General features: G+C 46.5%; 2 protein-coding genes across 7 annotated transcripts; one reads left to right on the top strand and one right to left on the bottom strand.

Moving 5' to 3' along the window:
• Positions 1-1,735: 1,735 nt before the first annotated feature.
• LOC136496626 (dolichol-phosphate mannose synthase subunit 3-like) lies at positions 1,736-3,358 on the top strand. 5 transcript variants are annotated; one of them, XM_066492357.1, is made up of 4 exons: positions 1,736-1,874; positions 2,483-2,603; positions 2,698-2,805; positions 3,026-3,358. In XM_066492357.1, exons 2-4 carry the CDS (start codon positions 2,502-2,504, stop codon positions 3,083-3,085), a joined length of 270 nt encoding a protein of 89 aa, XP_066348454.1. In that variant the 5' UTR covers positions 1,736-1,874; positions 2,483-2,501; the 3' UTR covers positions 3,086-3,358. The 5 variants fall into 5 exon arrangements, with proteins under 5 accessions (XP_066348454.1, XP_066348455.1, XP_066348453.1 ...); XM_066492358.1 differs by having other exon boundaries at positions 1,742-1,874; positions 2,479-2,603; XM_066492356.1 differs by having other exon boundaries at positions 1,814-2,038.
• A 108-nt stretch (positions 3,359-3,466) lies between these two features.
• Positions 3,467-5,785, bottom strand: LOC136496624 (putative HVA22-like protein g). 2 transcript variants are annotated; one of them, XM_066492352.1, is made up of 6 exons: positions 5,439-5,779; positions 5,195-5,293; positions 4,342-4,398; positions 4,190-4,253; positions 3,881-4,087; positions 3,467-3,787 (listed from the first exon to the last, which is right to left on the bottom strand). In XM_066492352.1, the coding sequence occupies exons 1-6, from the start codon at positions 5,468-5,470 to the stop codon at positions 3,671-3,673; spliced, it is 576 nt and encodes a 191-aa protein (XP_066348449.1). In that variant the 5' UTR covers positions 5,471-5,779; the 3' UTR covers positions 3,467-3,670. The 2 variants fall into 2 exon arrangements, with proteins under 2 accessions (XP_066348449.1, XP_066348450.1); XM_066492353.1 differs by lacking the exon at positions 4,342-4,398 and having other exon boundaries at positions 5,439-5,785.
• Between the last annotated feature and the right edge of the window lie 14,063 nt (positions 5,786-19,848).

Genomic DNA, 19,848 nt, shown 5'->3' with positions numbered 1-19,848 from the left:
GAGATGGTTGCTGACAATATGAATAGAAAATTTATAAGAAGCTATCTATGTTTCCAGTGGATCCTACAAGGTTTGTCCATCCATAAGCCACCTGTGTTCAAATCAATCTGGTTCACAATGGTTCGCTTGATCTGATCCTACCTAAGTCTATGGCCATGTTCGCTTATCTTATAATCCGTATTTTTCAGCTTATTTTTTTTTCAGCTGGAATCATGTTTTTCTCTCACAACAAATCAACCGGAACAGTGTTTCGTCTTATTTTTTCAGCAAAGCGAACGGAGCCATATATATATGAGTAATCGTTTCTGTTTGTTTCTATATGATAGTATCTGACGTCTTAATATCACGCGGGGTGCTAGAGGCGGATTGATAAGATAGACGGGTTTCAATCGAGGGGAAGCTCTTTAGACACCTTTGGAACAAAGGTAACTTTCCTATTTCCTGTGTTTTTCCTATAAAAATGAACCGAATCTTGTAAAAATCATGCGAAATTTCTACATTCCAATGGGCCCTTATTAGGCAGGCTTAGCCCTTCAGCACGAAGAAAGAAACGACTGCATCTTCTGATATTCCCTAAATTTAAAAAGTCAAAAAACAACCATTCCACACAACATCATTTTCCTTTCTTGGACAGCCAACCTTTTGAGCTGGCTCTTTTAGAAAGAGAAATGCTAATTTCTGGCCCTTGGATGGTCGCATACTCGCATCTCGCCCGCCCAGCCCCAGCCGCATCACTTGCACCCTCACAAGCCCCCGTCCGCCGCTGCTGTCGCCTCGAAGGAACCCCGCCCGGCCGTTGCTCCCTCCGCTGCCATCCCTAGGCCGACCGCTACTCCCTCCGCTGCCTCCCCCAGACAGGGCCTGCTCCCTCCATCGCGCAGGCCCTGCCTCATCTCGACGGTGCAAGCTCCTTCCAAGCAGCGGCGCAGGCTTTGGCGTTGCCCCTGCCCCGGCTCCGGCGACCCCTTCTCCACGCCCGGCCACCGAGCGGGCGTCCCCGGCGCGAGCGCGGCCCCTTCAAGCTTCGGCGCCGCTGAGGGATGTTCCACAATTTGTTATTTTTTCAGTAATTTGTGATTAAATTGTGAAGAATTTGATGACATTTGTGTACAATTTGGCATATATTTATCTGATATCTGTAATTTATAGAAATAATTTATATTTTTTAAAAAAAAAATTGAATATATTTGTCTGATATCTACAATAAGTTGTGTTATCCGCAAATTACACCACTCTGTTCAATAAATTACACTGAAGAAATCAGTGTAAATATATTAATAAGACAGTGTAAATATAGCTAAAAGACAGTGTAAATGTATGGGCAAAAATCAGGTCCTAGAAGTTTCTAAAACACTCAGTTATTGGCTAGACAAACTCTTTAGGGTGGACTCATAGTTGTGCCCCAGTATTTCCGGGCATACACAATATTTTTATGAAAATGTTTTAGTAGTTCTCAATATAGCTAAGGTCTCAAGATTGATATTGTTAGCTATTTTCTGGCTTCGCGTCAAACACAAAGTATAAGCCAACAGGCCACACCCGGCCGGACGGCCCAATCTCCCATCTCCTCACTCCCCAATCCCCAATTACCCCGACCCCCCACTCCCCTACCCATCTGGCCCGCCGTAGGGCAAGCCGCCAGCAGCTTCCGAGCTTCGACGGACGCCGGGACGCGGAATCGCTCCGCGCCGCCGCCACCCACCAGGCCGCCCGCCCGCGCCTCCAGCCCTCCAGCCGCGCCGCGCGTTCGGCCGCCGCCCGCTGGGCGAGATCCCGCAGGCGCCAGCCTGCTCTAGATCTACAACCTAAGAGAACATACGACGGTTGTGGCGCATCCGTACGACGCAACTGGAAGTTATTCGGGAAAAACCCGGGTGAGCACCAGGTCGAGCGGCGCTCGAACGCTGGTGGGCTGCGTCACAACCAGCGACGCCTGCCATCCGAGCTTGGTTCCTTGTAGGCAGTGGCATTTCCTTTCAAAAAAAAAAGAAGAAATCAAAGTCTATTGATCTGAAAGTCAAAGTCTATCGAGTTTATGGTAAACGGGCCCTCTGTCCGATCCAATGAAGTTGGCTTAGTATTGATAGCACAAAACCACATATTATGTTGATGCTGCTGAGTGACCTAGATCTGTTCATGAAATTACGAAGGCTCCCTCAATAATCCACATGTTTAGCTGCTGCTCAAAGAAAAGGTGCATAGGATCACCACTCATGTATTGTATCTATTTGTTAACCACCTGGATCGCAACTGTAATGCTCTAGGTGCCAGCATTAATGGTTCCCCTCCAGCAGTGTATCCTTCTCAAAGGTCTATACATTTTGCCCAGCTTAAATCAATCTAGAGTACCATGTGCAACTAAACCCACCAGCAGCAGCATGAACATAATTAAGCTGTGTAACGGCTTGTTTGTTAGGAATAAGTAATCGTATCAGCTATGTTTTGTTTGTCATCCTTTTATTTATTTTTTCTTTTAAGACAGGAAAGCACCTCATCCCCAAATGAAGCACATATTCAAGATTGCTGCAATACTGGTAGCAATCTCAGTCATCTGGATTGCTCTGCTTGAATCCTCAACTGTTCCTCGAAGTTATACTTGGCTGGTCAGCGTCACTGATTTTTGCTAGTAAATATCTTTAAAAAATTAGTGAAAGGCGATTAGTAGTTTGTTTATGAATTTGGTTGTTCCTGTTTCAGCTTCCCATCTACTTGGTAGTGGCTCTTGGATGCTACGGCCTTTTTATGGTTGGATATGGACTTATGTTCTTCCCAACTTGTCCTCAAGAAGCTGTACTACTGCAACAGGTTAGCTATTTTAGTCCTAAGTACTAAGTTTCTTTTCTTAATCTATCCATGACTAAACTGAGGAACCTTGGAAACTTCTTGAGCTGTCTTTGCAGTACATCTCATGGATCTTCATACAGATCATGACAAAGAAATCCATGCTAATTGCTAAATGATTTTTGTTTTGGCTGTATGACCATACCTCGGTTTATTCTACGTCTAAGATTAACATATTATGCAGGATATTGTGGAGGCAAAGGATTTCTTAGCAAAGAAGGGTGTTGATGTGGGCTCTGAGTGAGATCAATTTTAAGTGAGTCATGACCGTCTTGAAGGATCACCATTCTGTTCCAAGGAGTAGGTTGCTTTTTTGGATACTTACTGTAGATAGGAAACATATCATTTCACTATGTTCAGCTATTACTAACACAGTTATAGTGAGTTGGCATGTTACAGTTATGCCTTTGTCAATGATGGGGCTCACGTTGGCTTGTTGGTATTTTTAAAGTTTGAGAAGTGAACTTTTCTCGCAAGTCCTTTTGAGGATTTAGTGTTTGAAATTTTCTGCAGAACTTCCAAAGTTTCTTCCGTTCAATATGGCATGTTACAAATTACAATTAACAGATATTCTGATTTGTTTAATGGCATAATTGCTAACAATGAGCTCATTGAGACCAGAATGTCAGATGGTAAATATACTTGCTCAAATAATCAAAGGTTTCCTAACCTTGAAAAGATAGAATCCTACAAGTTTTGTCCGTAAGCCACCTGTGTTCATATCAATCTGGTTCACAATGGTTTGCTTGATTTGATCCTACCTAAGCCTATACGAGTAATCGTTTCTGTTTCTGTGCACATCCTATACATCCAGTGACTACTTGGTCTACTAGTAGCCACCTCGTGGCCGGCGGTGCCTTCCCCCGTCAGTTCGGTCGCCGCCAGTGGCATAGTCATCGGCGAAGCTTGGCCTCTCCGCCCGTTCCCCTCGGAACGAGAAGAATCTCTGCACCACGTGAAACAACAATCACAACACTTGCACTAACCTCTGAAGAAGAGAAGAACATATAGCCAAATTGGTGAAGAAGGTAGTGGGTACCCGTGTTCTTGACCCTCTGGACGCCTGCGACCGGACGTAGTCGAGCACCCGGAGGAAGAGGTCGTAGCCCCTCTCGGTGAAGTTCTTGAGGTAGAAGACGAGGATGTCCCCGGCGTTGGCACGCAGGTACTGTAGCCTGGCCTCGATGTTGGGCTGGTACTGCATCACCAGCGGCTGGAGGAAGGTCTCGTACACGATGTCCGTTCCCTGGTTCAGAGCACAACAACATTCAGTTCAGAGATTTGATCAGCGGCTTGCAAGTACATCTTTTTATTGGTGAACTGCAGACAGAGTATTTCTAGTACATACCCTTGTCTTTGGGTACCACAAGTAGACGAGGAAGGCTAGCTTCAGCTCGTAGTACATTGGAATCCTGTGACAGGAATGGCAGGGGGGAAATCGTCAGACCACTGTCACTTTTGTGCAGGAACATGAGTTTCAGATTTGTGTTTGGTGATTACTTGTCAATGAGAACCCCGGCAATTTCATCGAACATGACAAGGAGGACCAGGATGATCCTGCCAGATTGCTGAAACTAGTCAAACTTAGCAAGACCAAGACCCAACAGTGAACGTTATGATACTGCAGACTTTCAGTTTCAGTGAAGTCAACCACCACAACAACAAAAAAAAAAAAAAAAAAAAAAAAAAAAAAAAAAATCAGCAACGAACCAGAAGATGGTGTGCTTATTTATCCCAAGCACGAACTTGCTACATATAATCCTTAGCAATATCATAAAAGGAGAATGGAATTTGGTACTGAATTTATTTTCCATAATTTTTTGATTCATAGAAGGGGGTAAACAATAATTTGCTACTGAATTCCACATCAAGCGCAACAACACTGTACCTACTAGATAGAAGAAATCGATCCCAGGTTCGACAGATCCAAGAATCCAACACTCTCTGGGCTGTCTCCAAAAGGACACCTAAATCCAAAATGGGTCTCCAACAGAATATCTATAGTCTCCAACATAGTACCTATATGGAAGACCCATTTTAAGTATCAGGAGATGTATAACTCAAATATGAGTATCTCTCTCCTGTAGACCCATTTGCAGAAAGGGTTCTCTTTTGGATCTCGTTATTGGAGAAAACAAAAAAAAAATGAATATTAAACCCTTTACCTATAGCGCTATCTAAACGTGAAATGAGTTTTTTTTTAAACGGTGGAGACAGCGCTATCTAAACCCTTTACCTGTAGTACTGGTTCGAATTCGAATCACCACCCAAAAACACCCAGTTGAGGAAATGAAATCACATGAAGCTAAAGCGGATGAATGACCCCGAAGAAAAAAGGCTTCTGAATCATTACCAGTACTCGCACCAGAAGCGGAGCTGATCTGCCCGGCCGGGCCGCTGCTCGATCGCCTTGAAGCACTCCAGCGCCGGCATGGCATACCCGAACAGCAATCTGCAATAAAGTCAAATCAAACAACAGATGAGCCCAGCACAGCCTAAATTCCCAGGAACAGAGACCACACAATCGCCCGGCACCGCAAAGCCCCACAAAATTTCAGGCAAGAAAGGCCTGGACAGGGATGGAAGGGGGCACTTACGTGAGGAATTTCGTCAGGAGCTCGGTTGACATCCCTGAACCAGCGTGGAATTCACGACGGAGGAAGGGGAGGAGGACGGGACGCCTGCCTGAGTTCTTGATTTCTTGGTCACGCAAACGATGGATGGGTGGGCAAACAGCCTATCCTAACGACTTGCTTGGTGAGAGCCGTGAGACTTGGTGGTGGCTGACGGGTGACGACTTGCTTACCAGCCAAGTTACAGACGACGAGACAAGAGCCCGGCAGGTGGTTAGCTCAGCTGCTCCGGCTCCGGCAGAATCTCTTCTTCGGATGGGGAAATTACGGAATTGCCCCTTGCAGCTGCACCTGATGGCCCATGGTGTGGGGGGGCATCAGTTGGGGGCTTTGCTGGCTTTGGATTTAGGACACATGATGATTGATGAGTTGTGGACCAGGGGAGAATTTTGTGAATATACTAAAGGGGAAAGCTGAATTGGGTGTGTGTGGAAAGTAGAAACTTGAGAAAAGGAGCTGAATAATCTAGGCATAATTTGGGGCTGTTTGGTGTGATGTGACATAAAACCTACATATCAGCCTAGCTTATCAGATATGGTACAGCGTTTTTCTCTCACAACAAATCAGTAAACAATACTTTTCAGCCTAACTTTTCAGCGAAACAAACAGGGCCATTAAAATCTAAATTGTGTAGTATATAAAATTTGTGTTCGGTAGCGAGGTAAGGTTTAGGCAGTGGCCAAGTATATATGCACCTCCAAATCCTTATCCATGAGTTTGTGCTTCGAATTGCTATTGGAGTGGTGTTGATGCTGGGACACCTTACAACTCTGTTGCAGCTAGCATACAGAATCGCATGGGCAAGTTTGACAGTCTCCGTAAAGGGAGGCAGACGAATTATTAACAGTAAGCTACTTTGACAACTACAGTAATGTCTTCGGCGATGAAATTGTCGTCAGGTTGGTACGTCTCTGGTGAATGATAGATGCACATCTTCCAGAGATTCTCTTCAGAAACACCAATCCATCAATCAGTAACGCAAGCTGGATGTTTAAAATTATTGTTTTTGTCAGCGCGGTGGATCTGAAGGTACTGAATCCAAGATTTTAAGTGTTTTTTTTTTCAGTGCAGTGGATCTGAAGGTACTGAATGAATGTTTTTTTTTTCAGTAACAAAGGCAGCACTGCAGTAGATCCAACTCTACCATAGAGATTCCCCTGTACTGTACTGACTTGCAAAGAACAAACGAAGCAATGGGTTAATCCTTTAAGCAAGATCCCAGAGAGGTGAGAGATCAGATGTTATGACCGGCGTCTATTATAATAGGCGCAAGCCCATTAGTGGCTAGAGGAGGACGCCGGATTTAGGGGCTAACAGCCCATATTAGTATTATTAGCTATTTATGGTATTTATTCCTTAATTATAGGATCCTAGAGAGGATAAAGACTCTGTAAACAATTGAGATTGAAATTAAGCAGAAGCAACCTAATTGTTGCCGGCTTCCATTGGAAGCCCTAGCCGCACCTTCTCCTCTTCCTTGTGCCGTGATCACCACGGCACCAACCTGCCGCCGCTGCCCTAAGCCTCGCCCGCCGCTCTTCCATCCCTACAACCTTCGCAACAACTACCACGGCGCCTCATCATTCGCAGCCTTTGCTCCAGAACCAGCAGCTTCGGGTGTCAGCCACGGCGCTCACCCTCCGCGCTTTCTACAAGTTGGAGTTCCCCACATACGACGGCGCCGAGGATCCCCTCAATTGGCTCAATCATTGTGACCAGTTCTTCCGTGGGCAGCGTACCCTTGCCTCGGACCGCACTTGGCTCGCATCGTACCATCTCACCAGCACGGCCCAAACATGGTACTACGCCCTCGAGCAAGACGAGGGCATGCCTACGTGGGAACGTTTCAAGGAGCTATGCAATCTACAATTTGGGTCGGCTGTTCGTGGGACACGTTTATCCGAACTTGCTCATCTGCCCTTCACCTCCACAGTACAGGACTACTCCGAATGCTTCAATGCGGTGCTCTATCATGCTTGGAACCTCTCCACGTCCCAGAAGGCAAAGTTGTTCGTGGGTGGCCTTCCGAAGCACATTAAGGTCGACGTAGAGCTGCGGGAGCCCCAGAACCTCCAAACGACCATGTATTTGGCCAGGGCCTTTGAGCGCCGCGCCGCTGCCATGACGCCAGCCACTGCTCAGCGTGGCGCCCGGCCTCCTCAGCACCTGGGCATCCCAGTGCCGCCATGGCCTGCTATAGCGGTACCAACAGCCCCAGGGGCGACCGCAACTCAAGCACCAGCGGGCGCTACATCCCCTGCTCATCCTTTCCACCGGCTGTCCCCAGCGAAGCAACTAGAGTGCTACCGCCAAGGTCTCTGCGACAATTGTGATGAGCCCTACATGCGCGGTCATGTGTGCCAGCGCCTCTTCTACCTCGAAGCGGCGGATTACCTCGACGATGACATCCTAGCGGAGGTGGCCACTGTGGCTGCTTTTCCAGAGAAGGCTGTTGTGCTTGTGCCTGCACCAGTAGCGGGGCAGGAACCTGTAGCCTAGCCTCAGGTGTCCCTCTACGCCATTGTCGGCATCTGGACCGAGAATGCTATGCTCCTTCTGATCTTCGTACATGGCCACTGGCTTGTGGCGCTCTTCAACTCTAGCTCGACGCACAACTTCATCAACGCTGATCTCCTGCGCCGTCTACACCTCTTTACAGCACCGCACCCTACCATGCGGGTACTGGTGGCCAACGGCGATCGTGTGCCTTGCGAAGGCGTCACCCGAGATGTGGCCCTAGCCATTGGTACAGAGGAGTTCACCATCAGCTGCTATGGCATCAGCCTAGGTGGTTTTGATCTTATTCTTGGCGTCGAGTTCCTACGTACCCTGGGTCCTATCCTCTGGGATTTTGAGGATTTGTGCATGGCTTTCACACGAGGTGCCCCGCGCATTCTATGGAAGGGCCTAGGGTCCCCCCGCGATGACATCCGGGAACCAGCAGTGCAGGCGATCGCTGCTGCCCCCTCCCAGCCACTACTGGACCGGCTCCTGGAGCAGTTTGAGCCAGTTTTCACCGAACCACAGGGGCTCCCTTCGATGTGGCCATATGATCACCGCATCCACCTGCTGCTGGGTACAGCTCTAGTCGCCGTTTGCCCCTATCGCTACCCCCAGCTACAGAAGGACGAGTTGGAGCATTAGTGCGCTGCTATGCTCGCCCAAGGTATCATCCGGCCGAGCACGTCCCCGTTCTCCGCCCCCGTGCTGCTGGTGTGCAAGGCGGACAACTCCTGGTGCTTTTGCATCGACTACCGGGCCCTCAAGCCAAGACGTCTAAGGACAAATTCCTGATTTTGGTCGTCGACGAGCTTCTCGACGAGCTCCACGGGGCTCGCTTCTTCACCAAGCTTGATTTGTGCTCGGGCTACCATCAAGTATGGATGCACCCGACGACATCGCCAAGACAGCGTTCCGCACTCACCATGGCCATTTTGAGTTCCTGGTCATGCCGTTCGGCCTTTCCAACGCACCGGCGACTTTTCAGGCTTTGATGAACAACGTGCTCTACCCCTTTTTGCGTAGGTTCGTGCTTGTGTTTTTCGACGACATACTCATATATAGCGCCTCCTGGGCCGAACACTTGCAGCACCTCAGCATTGTCCTCAACGCACTTCGGGTGCACCAGCTCCACCTCAAGTGTTCTAAGTGGAAAGCATCTAGGCCCCTAGTTGGGTTTCGGTGATTAATGACAATACATGATTACTATGACTAACGTGTGTTTTGCAGAAACAATTAAGTTAGGTCACGGTAATGGAGATCGATTGGACAATCATGGTTGTCATGCCCCTACGATGGAAATCGTTTCGGTTTTCAAAGGATGGACAACAAGGTTAAGGATGGACTAGTTCTAAGTGTCGATTGGAGTTGGAGAGACACTTAGAGTAGTTTAGGACTTTATTTTTCCTTTGGTCGTACTATTAAGGGTGTATGAATGAGTAGCTTGATCTAGGTGAGTCTAGTGAGTTAGGTGTGGTGCACACTTGTTAAAACTAGCACTAGGTAGCTCCACAACAGCCCTTTGATCCAATGGAGCAAACTTCATTCACAAATGTTCGAGAGCTGTGAAAGCATCTAGGCCCCTAGTTGGATTTCGGTGATTAATGTCAATACAAGATTACTATGACTAACATGTGTTTTGCAGAGGCAATTAAGTTAGGTCATGGTAATGGAGATCGATTGGGCAATCGAGGTTGTCATGCCCCTATGATGGAAATCGTTTCGGTTTTTAAAGGATGGACGACAAGGTTAAGGATAACTAGTTCTAAGTGTCGATTGGTGTTGGAGAGACACTTAGAGTAGTTTAGGACTTTGTTTTTCCTTTAGCTGTACTATTAAGGGGGTATGAACGGGTAGCTTGACCTAGTTGAGTCTAGTGAGTTAGGTGTGGTGCACACTTGTTAAAACTAGCTCTAGGTAGCTTCTATGAATGCCTAAGATCCTTTGGAGCAAACTTCATTCACATATGTTCAAAAGTTGGAAGTGAATGGAGGGTCAAACACTGACTGGACACTGGCTCCGGTGCGACCGGACGCTGGCCACAAGGTCCGGTCAGTTTATTTGACCATATAGAACAAGTCTGGTGTGACCGGACGCTGGAAGGTCGTGTGACCGGACGCTAAGGGCTAGCGTCCGGTCGACTCCAGTAAGGGTCCAGACTTGGGAAAGAGTGACCGGACGCGTCCGGTCAGTGGTGACCGGACCCTGAGTATCCAGCGTCCGGTCGTTTACAGTAAGCATCCAAGAGCGACCAAACGCGTCCGGTCAGTACTGACCGGACCCTGACAGCATCCGGTCATCACTTGAAAACTGTTCGCGGGTTGAACTGACCGGAGCGTCCGGTCAAAACGATCGGAGCGTCCGGTCATCCCGCAGAAGCTCATAACGGTTCGTTTTTCAGGCTGCCTTATAAATAGAAGCTCCACTCGTGAGTGGAGCAACTTTTGCTCATTCCAACAGTTGAGAAACACGTTTGTGAGTGCCAAGAAGAGCAAGGTCCTAGTGAGGTGTTTGTGATTTGAGAATCCAAGAGAGTAGCCTCACTAGCAAATCAAGAGTAGCAAAGTGTGCATCCATCTTCTCATTAGGCTTCGCGTGGTCAAGTGAGAGTTCGTGCTTGTTACTCTTGGTGATCGTCATCACCTAGACGGCTTGGTGGTGATTGGGAGTTTGGTGTTCACCCGGCGGAGCTTGTGGGTGACCCAACTCAAGTTGTGAGTGGTTTTGGGTGATTCGCCGTGACGGAGTATCGAAGAATCAACCCGTAGAGAGCACTTGATCCTTGTGCGGATCAAGGGGGAGCTACACCCTTGCGTGGGTGCTCCAACGAGGACTAGTGGGGAGTGGCGACTCTCCGATACCTCGGCAAAACATCGCCACGTTCCTTTCTCTCTCTATTTACTTTGAGCACTTACTTTGAGTATTTACGTTGAGCAATTCAATACTTGTTTTACATCCATAGAATTGCTTGCTAGAGTAAGTTTGGAACATAGGTTGCGAGGTTGTTGTACATTAGTTTGATATAAACACTTTTCTAGGCACAAGGGGTTAATTGGGCTATCCGTAGGATTTGATTATTGCAAGAGAATTTAGAATTAGCCCAATTCACCCCCCCCCCCCCTCTTAGGGCATCTTGATCCTTTCAATTGGTATCAGAGCCTCGTGCTCACGTTTTTAAGCTTAATCAGCTTAGAGCAAGATGTCTCACAGGGGATGGACCTCCTCCTATCTTTGAGGGAGATGATTTTCCATATTGGAAAATCCGCATGGAAGCGTACTTAGAAGCTCTAGACGTTGGAATACTTAGAGCCGCCTCTCAAGGGTTCCCAACACCTAAGAATGCCGCACAACTTCAAGGCGATGAAGTGAACTATGAAAAATGGAATGCAAAGGCTCGCAACACCATCTTTAGAGGCCTTTGCAAAGATGTGTTCAATCTATGTAAGGAACCACAAAGACGCCCATGCACTATGGTCGGACGTTTGTGCGCTCCATGAGGGAACCAAGAGTGAGCGTGAGGAACGCTATCATCTTGTAATTAAAAAGCTAAATTCTTTTGAGATGTTTCCCAAAGAAAGTGCTAATGAGATGTATTCTCGATTAAATGTTCTTGTAGAGGAAGTCAATGGGCTTGGACTTACTCAAATGTCACCATCCGACGTTGTGAGAAAAATCTTGAGTGTCCTCCCCATTGACAAATATGGGCACATTGTGACCGTGCTACATCAAGGTGATCTTTCCGCCGCTACACCGACACAAATCTTGGGAAAGATCAATGCTCATGAGATGTACATGCACATCACACCACAAGATGGCTCATCCTCTACAAAGAAGAAAGAGAAGGACTTAGCATTCAAAGCTAGCCAAGACAAGGGCAAAGCAAGACTTGAGTATGAGAGCTCAAGTGATGAAGATGATGAAGAAAGCCTTGCCCTCATGGTGAAGAAGACCACCAAGATGCTAAAAAGGCTAAACAAGAGTGGCATCAAGTTTGATGGCAAGAAGAAGAAGTTCTTCACTAGCTCAAGAAGAAAGCCAATCTCCGAGATGGATTGCTACAATTGTGGCGAACTTGGCCACCTAGCTCATCAATGCACAAAGCCCAAGAAAGACAAGTTCAAGAACAAGGGCAAGAAAGATGATTCAAGCGATGAAGATGAAAAGAAAAAGAACAAGCCATACAAGAAGAGAGATGGCAAAAAGAGGGAGTTCTACAAGAAGAAGAAGAGTGGCAAGGCCTATATTGTCGGTGATTGGCTCACGGACATTGATTCATCAAGTGGATCATCCGATGATGATAGTGACGATGAAAAGGTGGCCGCCATTGCTATTGATCTTGCATCTTCACCGCCATCATCGCCATCATCCTCTACACACCTATGCCTTATGGCCAAAGGTGAACGCAAGGTAACTAAGAGTGATGATAGTAGTGATGATGAACATGCTAGTGATGATGATAGCGATAGCGATGATGATGACTCACCTACATATGATGATCTTGTCAAAATACTAAGAAAATATACTAAGATCATTAGAAAGAGTAGAGCTACAAATGAAAAACTTGATGCTAAAAATGATTCACTCTTAGCTAAGTGTGATACATTAGAAAAGGCTAATGATGAGCTCAAAGAAACAAATGATTCTATATCATCCAAACTCAAGGAGCTCAAATCTTCTAAGAAAGAGCTTAAAGATAAAAATGATAAACTTGAGTGGGTGCACAATGAGCTTATCACTAGTCACAACAAGCTAAAAGATGAATATACAACTCTAAAGATCAATTATGATACCCTTATTATTGCACAAGAATTCTTACCAAATGAGCCACATGATGCTACTAACCATGTTGTTAAGATTGATATAGCTACCTCATGTGATGATTTAATCGATGAAAGCATTGAGCATGGATCTAGTAGCAAAGGCAAGCAAGTGGTTGAGTGCAATGACTATGATGAGTATGTCAAGCTCAAGAGTGACAATGAGAAGCTCATGAAAGATCTTGAAGAGATGAAAAGTCACAACACCATTGTGCTAGAAACTCTTGATCATGACAAAGAGTTGATCCTTGAGAATGAGAAGCTCAAAGAAGAAAACAAGAAACTCAAGGAAGAGAAGAACAATGATATTCTCAAGGAAGAGAACAAGAAGCTCAAAATGGAGAAAGAGCATCTCAAGGTAGGATTGAGCAAGTTTGCTAGAGGCAAGCATCTCCAAAGTGAGCTACTCATGAATACCGTCATGAAGATGGATAGAAGTGGCATTGGATATATGGCAAGTATAGAGAAGAAGAAGGCTCAAGCTCAACACCAACAATCAAAGCCAAAGCCAAAGCCAAAGAGATGTTTTGAGTGTGGACAAGAAGGCCATTTTGCTCATGAGTGTCAAACTCCACCACCACAACCCTTGCCCAAGCATGCTAGACCCTTTGCTTTCAATGCTCACTACATGCTTAGAAAAGATTCTAGTGGAAAGATGAAAGTCATGTTCTTAGGACCCCCTAACAAGAGTAGGCCTAAGAAGATTTGGGTGGCTAAGTCACTTGTTGAGAAGGTGAAGGGCCCTCAACAAGTTTGGATCCCTAAAGCTTGAATCTCTTGTGTGTAGGTGAACTACAAGACCGGTGGAAGTCATTGGGTTATTGATAGTGGTTGCACTCAACATATGACCGGTGATCCTCGTATGTTCACCTCACTAGATGAAGAGGTAGATGGACAAGAGAAAATAACATTTGGAGATAATTCAAAGGGCAAGGTCAAAGGATTGGGCAAAGTGGCAATATCAAATGATCATTCCATCTCCAATGTGCTCTATGTTGCTTCATTGAGTTTCAACTTGCTATCCGTTGGACAATTGTGTGATCTTGGCTTCCAATGCTTGTTCACCGAGAAGGAGGTGGTTGTATCTAAGGTAGATGACAATCAAGTGATATTCAATGGATTTAGATACAACAACTTATATCTAGTTGACTTTACCTCCGAAGATGCAAACTTGAAGACTTGCCTATTCACCAAAACAACACTTGGGTGGCTATGGCATAGAAGACTTGCTCATGTTGGGATGAGCTCACTCAAGAAGCTTATGAAGAATGATTTGGTGAGAGGATTGAAGGATGTGAAGTTTGAGAAGGACAAGCTTTGTAGTGCATGTCAAGCCGGCAAGCAAGTTGCAAACACTCATCCAACCAAAGCTTTCATGTCAACCACAAGAGTGCTAGAACTCCTACACATGGATTTATTTGGACCAACAACATACAAGAGTTTGGGAGGAAATCTCTATTGTCTTGTGATTGTGGATGACTATTCAAGGTATACATGGGTGTTCTTCCTTCATGACAAATCCGAAGTTGCATCTTGTTTCAAGAAGTTTGCCAAGAGAGCTCAAAATGAATTTGAAGTGAAGCTCAAGAAGATAAGAAGTGACAATGGCAAAGAGTTTGACAACACAAACATAGAAGCTTATTGTGATGAAGTTGGAATCAAACATGAAGTCTCCTGCAACCTATACTCCTCAACAAAATGGTGTAGTTGAGAGGAAGAACCGGACTTCGATCACTCTTGCAAGGACAATGCTAGATGAGTACAACACCCCCGAAGCTCTATGGGCGGAAGCAATCAACACCGCATGTTATGCATCCAACCGCCTATTTCTTCAAAAGTTCCTTGTCAAGACACCGTATGAGTTGCTCAATGGGAAGAAGCCGGACGTCTCCTTCTTTAGGGTGTTTGGTTGCAAGTGCTACATCTACAAGAAGCGGCAACACCTAGGGAAGTTTCAAAGGCGTTGTGATATAGGTTTTCTTGTTGGTTACTCATTGAAGTCCAAAGCATATAGAGTATTTAATCATGCCACCGGCTTGGTTGAAGAAACATATGATGTGGAATTTGATGAATCTAACGGCTCCCAAGGAGCACATGAGAATCTTGATGATGTAGGTGATGAACCATTGAGGGAGGCTATGAAGAATATTCGGTGGGAGACATCAAGCCAAAAGATGATGAAGATGATGTACAAGTCATTAACCAACCTTCTTCATCAAATGTACCACAAGATGGTGAAAAAGATGGGAGAGTAGAAAATGAAGATACTCATATCTCCCATGAGCAAATGGTGGTACAAGCACAAGATGTTGATGCTCCACAACCTCCTCCTCAAGAGGTCAATAGAAGAAATACACCTCTCCTACAAGATCATCCACAAGATCTCATCATAGGGAGTCCATCAAAGGGTGTAATGACTCGATCTCAAAAACTTACTTCATTTATTGCTCATCACTCTTTTGTCTCTTGCTATGAGCCTACCAAGGTAGAAGAAGCTCTTAAAGATCCGGATTGGATCAATGCCATGCATGAAGAGTTGAACAACTTCACTCGCAATGAAGTTTGGAATCTTGAAGAGCGACCAAAAGGTGCAAGAGTCATTGGAACAAAGTGGGTGTTCCGCAACAAGCAAGATGATCAAGGTGTTGTTGTGAGGAACAAGGCAAGACTAGTTCGCAAAGGGGTTCTCTCAAGTTGAAGGTTTAGATTTTGGAGAAACCTTTGCACTGGTTGCAAGATTAGAAGCCATCCGTATCCTTCTTGCATATGCATCACATTATGAAATGAAACTATATCAAATGGATGTGAAAAGTGCATTCTTAAATGGCTTTATTAATGAACTAGTCTATGTTGATCAACCTCCCGGGTTTGAAGACCCTAGATATCCTAATCATGTTTATAGGTTGTCCAAGGCACTATATGGGCTTAAGCAAGCCCCAAGAGCTTGGTATGAGCGCCTTCGGGATTTCCTTATTGAGAAGGGCTTCACCATTGGGAAGGTCGACACCACACTATTCACCAAGAAGCTTGATGGGCATATCTTCATTTGTCAAGTATATGTTGATGATATCATCTTTGGATCATCAAATGAAGACTCATGCAAAGAATTTGGTGAATTGATGTCTAAGGAGTTCGAGATGTCAATGATTGGTGAGCTTACATTCTTTCTTGGTTTTCAAGTCAAGCAAATGAAAGAAGGCATCTTCATCTCTCAAGAGAAATACACAAAAGATCTTCTCAAGAGATTCAAGATGGATGAATGTAAGCCAATCAAGACCCCAATGCCTACCAATGGACATCTCGACCTAGATGAGGGAGGTAACTCGGTTGATCAAACTCTCTACCGTTCTATGATTGGTAGCTTGTTATATTTAACCGCATCTAGGCCCGACATCATGTTTAGTGTGTGTATGTGTGCTAGATTTCAAGCTAGTCCTAAGGAAACACATTTAATTGCCGTAAAAAGGAATCATTAGGTATCTTAAGCACACACCAAGCATTAGGCCTTTGGTATCCCAAAGGAGCTTTATTTGAATTAATTGGCTATTCCGATTCGGACTACGCCGGATGCAAAGTTGATAGAAAGAGCACATCCGGAGGGTGCCTATTTGCTTGGTAGATCACTTGTGTCTTGGTCCTCTAAGAAACAAAATAGTGTGGCTTTGTCCACCGCCGAAGCGGAATACATTGCCGCGGGTGCTTGTTGTGCACAAATATTATACATGAAACAAACTTTACTAGACTATGGAGTAGTTCTAGAGAAAGTACCTCTTTTGTGCGATAATGAAAGTGCGGTAAAACTTGCAAATAATCCGGTTCAACACTCTCGCACCAAGCATATAGATATCCGCCATCACTTTCTAAGAGATCATGTAGCTAAAAATGATATATCACTAGAAGGTGTAAGATCCGAAGATCAATTAGCGGATATCTTTACTAAACCGCTAGATGAGGCTACATTTTGTAGATTGCGGAATGAGCTCAATGTACTTGATTTTAGTAACTTCACTAAAAATTGAGCTTGTGTTGTCCCTTGCATTCATTGTAATATACAACATGTTTAATTTGTGGCAATGCATATAGGGCTTGTCTAACATGGTTAAGATAACCGCCGAAAAGCGTGTGAAGAAGCTTAACCTTGGATCAAACTTGACAAGCAACTAGATTTACTTACAAGTATTACATATGCATGGAATGTTGTTTTGTCGTTTTGTTCCATTTGCCCTCTTGTTGCCTATTTTCTTAAAAAGAATTATAGCCTAAGGCAAAATATTTTGAAAAGTATGAGGGTTTGAGAGAGGTCACTCACATCAGTCCCAATTAGTGTTTATTTGGATCTTATTCAAGTTGGGACTTGATTGGGAACAGGCAGCGCGAAGGAAGTTTGAAGATTTGCTGGAAAAGGTGCACCGGCACCGGACGCTGCTGTCCAGCGTCCGGTCAGTTCACAGGAGGTGAACTGCTGATGAAGGAGTGACCGGACGCTGCGTCTGTGCGTCCGGTCAGAAAGGGTTCAGCGTCCGGTCGATCAAGGAACGACAAGCAGTACTGACCGGACCCTGCCTGCGTCCGGTCATGGACCACCGGACGCGTCCGGTCCTGATTCCAGAGGATTTGGACTTCTCTGGAATCGACCGGACGTTGGGTGGTAGCGTCCGGTCGCTACCACTGGAGCATCCGGTCAGTGGATCTCGCATGACTTCAGAACTCTTTTCGGTTTCCTTTTCTGTCGCGTTTGGGGGATTATTTAACCGCGCCTTCGTGTTCCTCTTCCTTGACCTAACCAGCGCCGTCAAAAGCCCTAGCCCGAGCCGCCACCGCCGCAACACTGCTGTAGCCTTGCCCGTGCCAGTGCTCTGCGTCGGCCACCTCGCGCCCACGCCGCCGAGCCCATAGCCGAGCTACGTGCCCCGGCCTCGCACGCCACCGCGCTCGGCCCCCTCGCTAGCCGCGCGCTGCCGTACCTTGCCGCGCCGCCAAGCCGAAGCACCACGCTCTCTCCCCTGTCTGCACCGCCAGCGGCTATGCCCAGTCTCGTTGTTTCTTGCGCTGGCCTGCTGGTCATCACTTTGTGTGCCCTAGCCCTATTATCTCCTTGATTGGTAAGGAAATTTTTTTTTCTTTCAATCTTGATCTTTACAATGGTGACCTAGATCGATTTGCAGTCTCTGATTCACCATTACATTCAGGACATTTACCCTAACCCTAGCCCGGTTCCGAGGATCCCCCACGTGACATCTTATCTATTCTCGGATCGCTGATCATCAGGTAGAAAGCCACTCGATTCAAGTTCGCATCTACATTGCTTTCTCTATTAGGATTTCGCATCTATTAGACATATGGCATTTATTTATATATCCATCTATTCTATCGTGCAGCGGGTCGGTTTCGTTGTGTTTCATCTGGCAGTTGGCAGTCAACTCGGAGCCAAGCTCGTGAGTAAGGATCGAGGCCAAGCCTCGAAAGCGGCAGTTTGACAGTTGATCTTCATCAGCGACAGTTCACCATCTTGTCAGTTCAGATGGCTCGCACCAAGAACGTTGGTGGTGGCCCAGGTGATGATGATCGGAGGCCCCTGCCTCGCCAGCCAGCTGGATCTAAGGGCAAGTCAACCAAGCAGGTGACATCCAAGAAGCGAAAGTACCCCGATGCAGAGACAGCGAGAGCAGCAGCTGTTGTAGAGGCCGCAGAGCGTGCCGAGAGAGGTGGTGCCCGTAGTGGAGTTGTCATTGCAGATCAGCCGGTTTCACCAGCACTGAGAGCTGCTATTGAGGATGTTGAGCATCGTCACGGTAGTCCAGCTGGGACTGCCACGTTTGCAGGACGACGGGTTGCCATTGAGGAGGGTCCATCAGCACAGCAGCAGCCCCCACCAGCAGAGCCTCAGCCAGCTCAGGAGACTCAGGAGGGTCAGGAGACCGAGCCGGCACCTCAGCTACGCCGCTCGAGTCATACTAGTGCTGCAGTTCCACCGAGGCTAGTTACACAGCGTAGGGGTTCACGCCCTCCGCCCAGACCACAGGGTCCGCCTCCAGTGGTACACCTCGACTTGAGGGCCGCTACAGCCAGGCAGGTTCAGCAGCTGTGTTTTGTTGAGTTTGAGGTTTGGTTTCCTCTGAGGAGGGATGAGAGAGCAGCTGAGGGGTTCTACACGCCACTGCAGGAGGATTTCTATAATGCCTATCTCAATAGTGGGGCAGTGTTCAGATCTCAGAGAGTCTGTTCGATAGAGTCTATTGTGACAGCAGCCGGAGAGAGCATTCGGACATACTTATCATATTTGCCAGGACTGACAGATTTGATTGGACGGACGGGCATATATGTACCATCTTGGGTCCGTCAGTTTTATGCTTCACTCTACATCGATCCACATCACAGATTCATTCACTTTGCTTTAAAGGCAAAGACTACAGAGTGACGAGTGGTAGAGTCAGAGAGGTACTGAGGCTACAGGAGCAGCCTGTTAAGATGCATGAGGTTTGCTATAGATAGCAGGAGCCTCCTAGGCGTCCTTATGGAGGGCAGGTGCCCCCTACAGATTTAGTGCGGCATTGCTTCAAGGAGCCTTTTGGTGAGGGGTCGAGCAGGAACCCTAGTGACTTGACTCCTACAGCGGGGGTACTAGAGGCCATCATCAGGAGGACACTGCTTCCCAGGTTGGGATACAGGGAGGGCCTAACTCGCTTACAGCTCTGGCTTCTCAATGCCATCATGCAGAGGACAGTATTTGACATCTGGGACCTCCTTCTCTCAGAGATGGAGGATACTATTGCTGAGGGATTCAAGGGTCACAGGCAGCTTCCCTATGCTCACTGGATCACATTCCTCATCCATAAAATAGTGCTTGATAAGCCCCCTGGTATGATGGATGAGTATACAGGTGCCACCACAGAGTTCTCAGCCTACAACCTGTCATAGAGGATCAGACACACCACTCCTTAGGCACCTAGACAGCCTAGCCATCGTCCCGACGTGCCAGAGTCCGTAGCTCAGCAGGATGAGATCATCAGAGGGATTGCAGCCACTAAGGAGGAGGAGCTAGAGGCACAGCAGGAGGT

The sequence above is a fragment of the Miscanthus floridulus genome, chromosome 12 (assembly GCF_019320115.1).
Source record: "Miscanthus floridulus cultivar M001 chromosome 12, ASM1932011v1, whole genome shotgun sequence".
Taxonomy (NCBI): Eukaryota; Viridiplantae; Streptophyta; class Magnoliopsida; order Poales; family Poaceae; genus Miscanthus; species Miscanthus floridulus.
Note: the sequence above shows the minus strand (reverse complement) of the source record. Positions and strands in the feature narration are given on the sequence as shown.